Source organism: Anarrhichthys ocellatus, unplaced genomic scaffold (genome assembly GCF_004355925.1).
Source record: "Anarrhichthys ocellatus isolate YVR2014 unplaced genomic scaffold, GSC_Weel_1.0 scaffold2, whole genome shotgun sequence".
NCBI classification, from domain to species: Eukaryota; Metazoa; Chordata; class Actinopteri; order Perciformes; family Anarhichadidae; genus Anarrhichthys; species Anarrhichthys ocellatus.
Window position 1 is genome coordinate 870,747 of NW_022280032.1, and position 11,834 is coordinate 882,580.

The 11,834-nt window shown below is 41.3% G+C and overlaps 1 protein-coding gene across 1 annotated transcript; it reads right to left on the bottom strand.

Moving 5' to 3' along the window:
- Positions 1 to 349: 349 nt before the first annotated feature.
- Positions 350 to 9,733, bottom strand: LOC116396293 (peroxisomal succinyl-coenzyme A thioesterase-like). Its single transcript, XM_031870798.1, has 11 exons — positions 9,658 to 9,733; positions 7,713 to 7,922; positions 7,453 to 7,552; positions 7,176 to 7,366; positions 6,836 to 7,005; positions 4,540 to 4,659; positions 3,618 to 3,700; positions 3,331 to 3,424; positions 2,541 to 2,621; positions 2,094 to 2,238; positions 350 to 1,604 (listed from the first exon to the last, which is right to left on the bottom strand). The coding sequence occupies exons 2-11, from the start codon at positions 7,906 to 7,908 to the stop codon at positions 1,468 to 1,470; spliced, it is 1,317 nt and encodes a 438-aa protein (XP_031726658.1). The 5' UTR covers positions 7,909 to 7,922; positions 9,658 to 9,733; the 3' UTR covers positions 350 to 1,467.
- Positions 9,734 to 11,834: the final 2,101 nt, after the last annotated feature.

The window sequence follows — 11,834 nt, forward strand, 5'->3', positions numbered from 1 at the left end:
GGTGTTACAGGTGCGATGATGAGGTCGCTGCAGGGTTTGAGCCGCCGTACAGATTCAGCCTCAGAGAGACCAGCGTCTTCCTCCAGGTATTCAAAACTCCAGATTTAGTCAAAGTACATTTGGATCTTGTGTGGAAGGAAAGTACTGGTGCACTCACCTTTATGTTGAAAGGTTTAAGTATCATGAACTTCTCTAACATCACAGCTGGACGTGGCCAGGTGTGGTGTGTCATACTTGTAAAGTGCAAGTGGGATTATTAATTATTAATAAAGTAATTCTTCATCATCTCTTTTCAAGAGTTGGAAAAGTCATTATTCATAAGCTCTGAAAAGACTTTATTTCACAGGTCCGACAAAATCATAATCTTCTGTCCAGGACTAAACATTATTTTATTTTAAATGGCTACTTGTACAACACATTTTAGTTTAACAACACACACTCGTAGGTTTAGCGTAGTTAGTGTGCGTAATGCTAGCGAGTGTCTGGTCGTGTACGTAGCAGTAAAACATATCGTCATTCCACGATTCATATGATATTTGAAGATAAATTACTTCTTATTTTCATGTGTCAGAAACACGTTTCCGGTCGTTTCATGCATACCGCCTTTTCAAAATGAACTTTCATCTTTACAGGAACAAACTTTGTTAGAAAAAAAAACGAGAAAAAATCGTTGTTTGGGTTAAAATAACTAGAGAAGGGCGGAGAACCCTGAGAACCACAAGAGGTCAAGTAGCTGGGATCCAAAATATTATGTTGTTAGCGGACAGACACAGAGGTGCAAACTCACTCACTCACGGACCACATTATCACATCCACATGGGGGAGAAGATAATATGAAATGTGATGATATTAATAATACGCTTCAGCTAATTCTTGCAGAAATGATATTTTAGTGAGTTTGAAGTGTAGTAAAATTCTGCAGAGGAATTTAATGTGTGAGAATCTGTAACTGTAGACAAGTGATTCACAGACACATGTTTATTCATTTTGTACATTATTAATGCAATGATGGTCCATCAGGACAGAACGCAGGATAAAAAAACAAAACAGATCTCTGTCTTTATGAATCGATCCTCAGAAAATGTAAATACGTTTTGATCATTTATTGATCAAAAACTCTCAACAATTCTCGGCGGTCGGCTTCTCCAGTGTGAGGTGCTGATGGTTTTCTCTGTTTTCTATCATAGTAATCATAGTAAAGTGTTTTTGGACGCTTTGGACTAAAGCAATAGTGAATGAAGTGATGATGATAAAAGCACATTGTAATTAGAAAATAAATAATTAAACTTTAATATTATTACCAGTTATTCATCCTTTGTACTGACTCATGTCAATCAAAGCATGAAACGTGAGTTACGTAATATTATCTACGAGGATAAATGAACAAGACGTTTACTTCCTGAACCAGAGGCTCCTGAAGTAGCTCTTCCCAGTTAGAGACTTTATAACCAACAGGTGTTGACTTGGTTACAGGTTGGAAAATGAAGTAGCACCAGGGTTTGAGCCGCCGTACAGATTCTCCCTCAGGAAGACCAGCGTCTTCCTCCAGGCGTCTTCCTGAGCGCGAGAATGTGCCACCATCTCTCCGCCCCACAGAACCATTACTGCAAAGACAACAGGCAACTCAAACAGCCGTCCAACCTCCAAACTCAAGTCATCTCGCTCTCACAGAGTCGGTATTAATTCATGCACCACATTAAGACACATACAGTGAGTCTACCGCTCATCCACCTGAACCGTGCACTAAATCTACAGCTTAGCCGTCTCTAAACTAAAAGTCAGCTCCTCTCCTTCATGTCGCACATTGGCCGCTGTGGCTCCGCACGAAAAAACACATCATCCAGATTCTTAATATTAACTTATTATTAATAACTTTGTGTTCTTCTCTGAACCCCTCTGGACAACTGTCTTTAGCTTAGCATTATCTGTCCTCTTTCGTGTGCTTCTTTAATCCCGTTACCTTCGTGAGAGCAGGAGGCCTGTTGAGAACCAATCGAAATCTAGACATCACCTAAGATTTCAAACCATGACTACAAATAAGATCTTTCAGGACACTTTAAGGAGCGGCAGGAACCCCGTGAAGGTGCACCTACCTGTCTGAAGTTGGGGGGTGACTATTTTGAAGTTGCTGGCTCGGGCGAACGGCGTGAATGGAGGTTCGATCAGGTGACCGGCGTTCGTGTACGACAGGACAGTCAGCAGGTGTTCGTTCCCCGCCCGCTGCATCATCTCCTTCATCTGGACAACAGGAAGTAGAAGAAGATCGTCTCTCATGATTTAAACCGTCTTCCTCTTTTACAAATGTGCACTCCCTGGCCGTTGTATATATCCATACCTACATGTATATATATTTGTATATATATATATATATATATATATATATATATATATATATATTTACGTGTATATATGTGTGTGTATATATGTATATATGTACACACACACACACATATAAATATATACACACATATATATACATCTTTGTATATGCATATACATATACACATATATATAATATGCCGTCATGTCAGTAAACTCACGTCCATTGCAGACTCGTAGGCGGGCCAGTTCTGATCGTCCTCACCCACAACCAGCAGCAGAGGACACTGGAGACGTCCCACCTGCTCAGACACAAACAGCAGCAGCGTTTCAGCTTTCATACATAAACCTCCAGTTTAGACTTTCATCCCCTGCGGTCACCTGTGGAGATATTACTCAGGACTAGAATTCATTCACAAATACTTCAGTTCTTAGGATTTTCTTTTGTACTCCAAGCTGCTGCTCCGTCTCCAAAACGGTTGTTGTTGTTGTTGTTAGCACCGTTAGCCGCCGGCTCAGCCATCGCCATGTTGAGAGCGGCGTGGAGGCAATAGATATGTTCTGAATTTCGTATTGAGCACCATTAACTACGACAGCTGTCAGAAATCTATTACTCAAAGGAGCAAAAAGCTTTTGTTCTAAAAATGTCGAATTACACCTTTTTAATCTTGCACAACAAATGTTTTCTGCATCACCTGCCAACACATGTGGAATTAGTGGCATTTATCTGTTGATTTTGGAGATGTTCCCTATTTTTATCAACTTGAAAATCAAAATACGACTCAGAAGACACACAGAGAGGCAACATGAAACAGTTGTCCACCTGATTAGTTGTAAGAAGCAACAAAAAGATACTATGGGCTGGTACGGTAGTTGAGTGATTAAGTGGTAGTTGCAATGTTCATGGTTTAGTTCTTGCTGGAAAATATTGTACGATTAAATAAAGCCCAAACTCACACTAACAAATAAGTAATAACAAACGCAGTAAAGGTTCTGTCTGGTGGTACTCACGTCCACTTTGAGTGAGGGGTCGGTGGGGATGGGCAGCAGCAGATCTCGCCAGATCACATGGTTTTCCTCGTTGAATCGAGTCTTATCACTATTTCTGAGAGGACAAAAGGGATAGATAGTTTGTCCTGAGGGCGGCGCTAGAGGAAAGATCACGGCGTCATTGGAACCTAAGGTTCATTCTCTGGGGAGCAGGAAAGTCATCAGCACATTTAACGACAATCTGACCGTTAGTAGTTGAGTGGTTGAACAAAGAAATTCTGAAAGTAACTGAAGTCAGATCAACTTACTTGTTAAGGAAAGCCAATATTTGTTCCATAGATCCGTCGATCGGCTGCACATGACTCCCACTAATACACACTGCACACCTGAGCTGGGAGACCACACACACACACACACACACACACTCACACACAGGTTTACACATGATCAGCTGAGACTGAAACCTGATATCTGAACTCATGATAAAGGACAAGAAAGATCCAATAAGTGTGATAGCACATTTCCACTATGACTTATCTGTTTTTATATTGTGACCACTCAGTGTTTTGGCCCTTTTTGTTTTAGTAAGGTGAATGAATGTCAGACATGGTCACTGAGGGTCCTCTCAGGTTGAGTAATATTAGGTGTGTGTCTTAATCAGGGGCATGATGTTGTCAGCTTTGATAAGGGGCTGAATGGGGATGCAATCAGTGGACCATTCAATGGTTGACCACTGAGAGGTCCCTGTTGTCCAGATGTCCTAGTGATGAACTCCCTTTATGAGTCGTACACAACCAACCCTCTGGGTTCTTCCTCCTTCAGACCGCATTGCATTCTGTACGACGATTGAATCTTCTCTGCGCAGAGAATAAATACTTTAAAGACAAACTTCTTTTCTCAATGTTTCTTCATTTCAGTACCAGAGGACTCACTCGGTACTGTTGAATAGTTTCTTCCACCACAAAGTGACACGGAACAGAAAAAGTACACAGGTCAAATGGTCACTTGAGGCTCCTGAAGAGAGTTGATCTTTATAGACCTCCAAGTTAAAATGCAAAACTTTACAGCAGAAACAAACACCTGGTTTATCACCTCTATAGAGACTATACATGCATTAGCAGAATAACTACATAAAACAGAAGCCCCGAACATGTCTGCAGTCTATGACTTCAACCAGACACATTAAGCTGCGTCAAGATGACGACAGTAACTCTGTTATAGCCGTCTTACCTTCACTACTTGGGAGTAAACCGCCAATCTAAAGGTGATACTGGTGCCGAAGGAAAGGCCCAACATGCCGATCCTGCTGCTGAGGATCTGAGGATGCTGCTCCAGGACTCTGTAGGCCGTCTGCAGCAGAGAAACATGTCAGAGAAAGGTGTCACACATCATTGGTAGATTGGTTTTAAAAACAGTAGTAGTATCATCGTACACATACATGAGATCTGACCTCTATGTTTAAAGGGATAGTTCAGTGGCAGGAGCAGCAAAATGTATTTTAAAAAATCAAAATCAGTTTAAGTGTAAGCTATATTTATAGTATTTTCACACATGGAACCGAATGGAAAGTGTAACGTATCTATGCTGTTATTGTCAAGCTTTAGAAAGTAAACCTGAAATAATATTGTTAATTGGCAACACGTTTCCATAAACCAGCTCTCGTGATGTCTCAGTACTTTACAGGCTGCTGTAATCTGGGTGTGACCTTTGACTCCTTTGAAAACTGTCAGTCAGCTGATATTTGTCTCATTTACGTCTTGAAAACAGAATTCGCACATCTGGTCTTGAAGAGAGAATTTCTATCTCAGATTGATCTGTTTTTTCTATTAAACGTTTTTGTCTGTGGAGTTGTTGCTGATCTGACCCGAGGGTCTGAGGATAGAGGGTGTCGAGCCGTCTGAGACAAATTCATAATTTGTGATTTTTTTTGGAATAATCACAAACCTTTCCTTCCTCCAGCCAACAAACCCCGGTGCCAAGTGTCGACCTAGTGAACATGTATGAATATATCACACCACTTGAGATACATCTTTGATGTGGAGAGTTTATTGAATAAATCAAAGCCTTCAAGGGTCAGGCCCTGTGTTTAGTGGACATGTTGTAATAATAATAATTATAATGTTAATCAGGTTCAGGTCTCTTCACAGTATTTCTAAAATCCTGCGGTCCATGAAGGGACAAACATTACGACTTCCTCCAGTTATCTTTAATTACAACACTCGTCTCTGATCTGTGAAAGGTGAATGAACCTTTGTTCTGTGTTGAATGGTTTATTGATCTATAAACACAAAGATAACAGATTCACATCCTGGTGTGTGCAGAAAAGACTTCTAACTACATAGCTCAACATGAACCTGACTGTGTGTCTCACACCTAAAATAAATGATCACCGAGATGCAGGTTGCAACAAGAACAAGCTGCTCCTAAAAGGCTTTTGATGCACGTGGAGATTGTTGGTGAAGAAAAAAACAGTTCGATCTAAAACAATTAATATCAGCTTATGTTCAGGTTTTACTTTTTGAACCGATTAAGCTGTTTTTGAAGCAAAATGTCAAACTATATCAGCTTAGAGCTTCTAAATTATGAGGACTTGCTGCTTTGTCTTAAGCCAAGTTCACACTACACGACTTTCAAAGTTGAGAAATCGCCGTACGGGTCACACGACACAACTTGCTGTGTTGTCGGGCTGCATGATTCCTTTAACACCGTGACATCTGTACACCAACCTTCGTTAACATAGAAGCAGATTCCGCCTCCCGAAATCTGCTTCTATTATAACGAAGGTTGGTGTACAGATGTCACGGGAGTACTCCTCACTCGTTCTGGTCGGTGTTTACATCCCACCCCAGGCCTGTGTGAGTGAGGCGCTCCAACACCTGGCTGAGCAGATCACCAACATGGAGCACAAACACCCAGACTCCCTGCTCATTGTTCTTGGGGACTTCAACAGAGCAAACCTCAGCAAAGAACTGCACCAGGGACAAAAACACACTGGACCACTGCTACATTGTAATAAAGGACGCATATCGCTCTGTCCCTCGTGCAGCTTTGGGACTCTCACTCAGAATTTCTGTGCGATACACCGACATGCCTCTTGGCTCACGCCTTTAGAAAAGTTCACACGCGGTGCTCACGTGGCAATGTGCGAGCGCAGAGCCCAAACTGGTTTGCCTCCGATCTTTTTAAAGAAATATATAAATGAATGATAAAAAAAAACCGATTCAACAAAACCCTTCCCTAACATTTAATTCCTGGTGGAGTGGAGAACACTGACCAGCTACACCACTGTGTAGTGAAACCAAATACAACAGCACAGGAGAGAAAGTGTGAATAACATTTCATTTCATCGGGTCTCTTCACTTGCTCCGACATGTTCTCAGTATTTCTAAGATCCTGTGTGTGACCCTGAGGTTGATGAATGGGCGAACACTATTTGCACTGTTAGGAGACGTGCGTGTGCAATCGGTGATGACGATAGAAACAAAGTCTGTACGTTCTGCATGAACGTGTTTTACGTCAGTTTTACCTCAAAATACTCGGTGTCCACCATCTTCCCGGTGTCCTTGGTGATTTTAGGTGTCAGGTAGTCGAGGGCCAGGGAGGCGATTCCGTGGGAGGCCAGCAGCGCTGCTCGATACTCCACCAACCTCCCTCCACCCCCCCACAGGTCCAGGAGGCCGGGGAACGGACCCGGACCTTCAGACCAGACAAAACAGAAATAAACAATATCATCATCGTGTAAACTCTTTTTGGTGATGTTCTTCTCTAAAGCTGAACTTGGTTAACTTTCATGGTTAATGTTCATCCACGTCACACCAGAGCTCCACCCAGACGACAACTTCCTCCAGACTCTGTTCTGGTCCTACCTGAGGGGAGGAAGAGGGTCGCTGTGAGTCCGCCCTCTGTAATCGGGATCCTGCGGACGCCGGGCGCCATGTACCAGCGCTCCACCACCACACCGGCCAGCGGCACCTGGTCCACGAAGCCCTCAGTCAGGTGACCCTGGTACACTGAGACTGTGACCTCCATGGGAGTCTGGACGTTCATCTTCCTCATCCTGAGGGATGATGGGAAAGAGTCGACTCTGATACTGGTTCAGTATTGATTGGTTTCATCTGAACAGCTCTATCCTTGTTGGCCTACCTGAGCCCAGGTTTGCTGCCTGGAACTGGTCTGAAGCTCCACATTAGACCCATCGGTTCAACCCCAGAATAGGTCCCTCCCAGACTGGGATCCTCAGAAACTGAAGTAGAAGGCATGAAGAAATATTTCTCATCTCGATGTTCATTCTGTCCAAACCGTTGCATCATTTTATAACAAACTGCGTTTTGCTGCATGAAACTTTACGACGCTTGCAAACATTTCCTGTTTCATTTTCCCGGTCTAGGTATTGAACCGCGTACCGTTCACAGTCCCGGCGGCGTTGGCGGTGTAGTGAGCGAACGCCTCCCAGCTGTGTCCTCCTTCACACTGGTAGAAGGCGTAGACGGTCAGCTGGGAACCAGGGAGGACGTTCTGGACCAGGACGATGAACTTCTCGTCCATGAGCCCTCTGGACGGCTGGACGGACAGCTTCACACAGCACTGCTTCCTGTCCATCCTGAACTGAGACACTAAACACCCAGAGACAGATATGATCAAATAATCACACTGAAACTGTTGGACTGGACCGATACCACGAGAGGGAAGAGAGGACACTTGATTTCCTAATATTGGAAGATGGTGAATCCAGTTAACCGGAAAGTTATACTTAATAAATTCAACTATTATTCATCTTTTTGTCCAAATGCCTAAAACCAATGTTATTTGCACAGACATAGACACAGACATATATTTATATTGCACATAGAAGTTAAATGTGAAATGTTTATGCTTAGTTTCTCTGTTCTACTTTGATGTCCTTCTTTTTACATTTTTCTTGTTTGCTTGTATATTCTATGCATGTACGTTGAGAGTAATGTGAAAACTGGAGTCACATTCCATGTATGTATACAAACACACATACATAGCTGATTGTGATCCGGTCCATTCGTTTTATAGAAAGAGAGCCTTTCTGAGGCCCTGTGTCCTAACCCGCCCCCTTCTATGGACCACTGTGGGACCTTATTCTGGGATAAATATGTACGGCAAAAAACTAATTACAAGTTATTCCATGAATTACACATATGATGTGTGTTAATTAAAATATAATTTTGCAAGTCAAAAGTCCGATGGGGGACACAGAAACATGACTTAGCCTCTCTATACGGACATTCTTCAACCTTCAAACGACACTTGTTTCACAAAGTGGAGCTACACTTTACTACATTAAACCCTGTTGGGTAGTTTAATCTATAACAGTGTATGATGTGTTATAAATTGATTATATGTATTGTATGAAAATGATAATCTGCAGTACATTTACTCAAGTAAAATGTTGAGGTACTTGTACTTGAGTATGTCTACTTTATACTTCTTCGCTACATTGTTTTTTTACAGGTTCAGATTATTAATACAGAAGACACATCAACCTATAAAGTATGATGAACTATTATAACTACTTAATTACTTGTAATTCATTTTCAAAATTATTGTAACTTTACCCGGTGGTGGAATGTAAACGTACTCATGTAAGATGAGATGAGATAATCCTTCATTAGTCCCACAGTGGGGCAATGCACAGGATCACAGCAGCATGGTGGACAGGGCAACGAGATGCAGAGTCAAAACAAGAGCAACAAGTAATATATATAAGTAAATAAGTAATAAACAGTAAACATATCAACTCAGTCAGAAAGTACAAAATCCACAGTAACTAAGTATAACTAAAGAACTAAAATATTATATATACAGACAGGCTATTTTTATTGCACAGTGCGTTTCTATTGCACAGATTTGTAGTGTTTTTTGGAGTGGTGTACGCTGGGCCAAAGTACACATTTGTAGTGTTCACTTCTTAAACACATTTTTACAGACTGGCTTTTATGTGATGTCGTTGCTTTTCTGTTTTATTTTTATTTGTTGATTTTAGTAAATTATTTTAGTATATATATATATATTTTAATTATTTTACTTATTTATTTGTTTATTTTTATCGTATAAACTGTCTCACTGAGCTTTCTGTTATTGTTGTTATTGTCTTGTTTTTGCTGCTTTGTCTGTGAAAGCACTTTGTAAAGGTGCTATATAAATAAAGTTATTGTTATTATTATTATGAGTTACATTCTACCGCTAGCATTAAAGTGAACTCTCTCAAGGAGTCATTTAACAGTTATAGAGACAGAGAAGTTGCTTCTACTGGAATGCAACAGGTCAAACATCTCATTTCATTAACTCTCTGCATTGCCTCGTCGTGAATGAACCACTGACCTCGGATCTGTTGTCTTCGGGGTTTTTGTCGTCCGAGTCAAAGCTGTGAGTGACGTGTGAATGAAACTGTGTTCTCAGAGCTTTTACTTCTGAGCTGGACTTCAGCCTCGCGTGTGGAGCTCTTAGCTCCTCCCACATCACAAGTCCACGACCATAAACTTTATTATATAAGAAGACAGGGCACAAGATGGCGCCTTTGAGTCCCCGTAAAGCCTCAAACCCTGAACCATTGATGTACAATAGTGTGTATTTATTTGATACTATGTCCTCCCTGATTTAAACGTCTTCCAGGCTCTTTCCTCACAAGATGAGGTCATTTCAGATCATCTATTTACTTGTTTTTTGTCAAAACAGCTTCAATAACGAAATCAAATATTTGATAATTAATAAATAAATATGCTCTGATAATGTGGGTTTTTTTTTGTTCCATCTTTAATCCTTAATGTTACTTTATACATTTAAATACAGGCTGAACACACGTGTCGTCCTCTTTGTTTACCTTTTTTTAAACACTGGTTACCACGTGTTTAACGTCACATTGCAATGAATTGTGGGTAAAGTCTGCATCTATCGTTGACTTAAAGGGCTTAAAATGTCTGCGAGAGACTCAAACACTCGATGATTTGACTGCGGACAGAATGAACCCGTGACGGTGCAGATTGTGAATCAGTTCATACGTTTGAAAATAATAAAATAATCAAGAAAAGAGTTTATCCTTTTATTCTTCTTTTTTTCATTTAAGCTAAAGGCTAATCGCCACTAGCAGCTAAACGGACCGGAAGCTCCCTCCTTCCCAACTGTCAAGCGGAGTTGCATCATGGGAAACGTAGGCGCCAGGTTTTGACAGCGAAGAAGAAGGGATGAGATTAAGGAGGGTATCTCTGGTTCTGCTGCTCCGATACTTTTCTTCTTAAGACCGGAAATGTTATAGAAGTGAGACGTTAACCTCTTCTCACTCCTGCATAATTTGCCTAAAACGCCTATCCACCGCGTACCCAAAGTAAACTGACAGCTCTTATTGAACCATTGGGAGTACATGTATGGTTTTAGTCTTTATTGAACGGCAACACTGAAGTTTCTTCACAAACAGTCAGAATCACCGTAAGTGCTACTAGCATTGAGCTAATGCGTTTTCAGCACAGTGAAAGAGAAGCATTTTACTTCCGCCTAGATTTGTTTTGGCCAACAGATGGCAGCAGCTATCTATGGCTGGGACTGACAGGCCTGAAGAGACTCTCATTCCACAGCCAACAGTCAGGACGCCTAGAATAAGTTAAAATTTGATAACAATACAACAGAAAATTAATATTTTACACGTGGTTCACGAAGAGTGCAGCTCCCGTCACCACGTCAAAATGCATATACTACGATAAACTACGTGTTCGAAATTCAAACTACAGTTTATTTATGTCAATGCGTAGTTAACTATATCATATTTAACCATTACCAACTTTCACAGATTCTTGAAAATTCTCAAGAACCAGACTTTAGTCTTCATGCTCTGTCCCAGGAACTTGACTCATGGTTTCCAGTTCAGGTTAGAAACTTTCCCAGCATTCAATCTGATAAATCTGCATATCCCTGGCTTCGTAATTTCATTGGCTATGTGGAGCCTGAGTTTGAACAGGATCTGTTGCGATTGGCTCGAACTTTACCCAAAGAAGTGAGGCGGGCATTGTCTTTCAAAGCGGACTCTCGTTGGCTGTTCCAGACTGTGGGCGGGCTATAGAAGCTCCTATTGGGTCAAATGAGGTGTCAATCTAACCGGCGGAATGTAGGCTCCATTTTGCGATCAAAATCTCCGCTCTGTTGACATGGAACGTGAAGTTATGGCCGAAATATGATCGGAGTTATCATATCTGCTGGCTAATTTGAAATGATGCAACAGCCCCCCGTGGGTCTTTATGGACGTACTAATGTGTTTTGGACTAAATCTTTTACTGGATTCGATCGAGTGGACCCTTAGCCACCTAGCAATACCGTTTTTGCTGGACTAGCATGCACAAGGGGGACGTTATGAATCATAATCGGTGAGTCATGGCGATATTTTATCGGCTATTTTTGGAGTGCTTGTTTGACAGAGACGTTAACTGTACCTGCTGTTGTTATTGTATCTTGAAATGGTTTGCAGAAATCGAATTACAAGAACCGTAGCTTTCTGATGAGATATCACATTA

Bases quoted from the DNA above. Each gene is read 5' to 3' on its own strand.
- LOC116396293 (XM_031870798.1), bottom strand. From the start codon at position 7,908: ATGGACAGGAAGCAGTGCTGTGTGAAGCTGTCCGTCCAGCCGTCCAGA. The intron at 7,367-7,452 runs GTAGGCCAACAA...ATCATCCCTCAG, and splicing joins GGCAGCAAACCTGGGCTCAG to GATGAGGAAGATGAACGTCC. The intron at 3,701-4,539 runs GTAAGACGGCTA...GTGGTCTCCCAG, and splicing joins TTTACTCCCAAGTAGTGAAG to CTCAGGTGTGCAGTGTGTAT.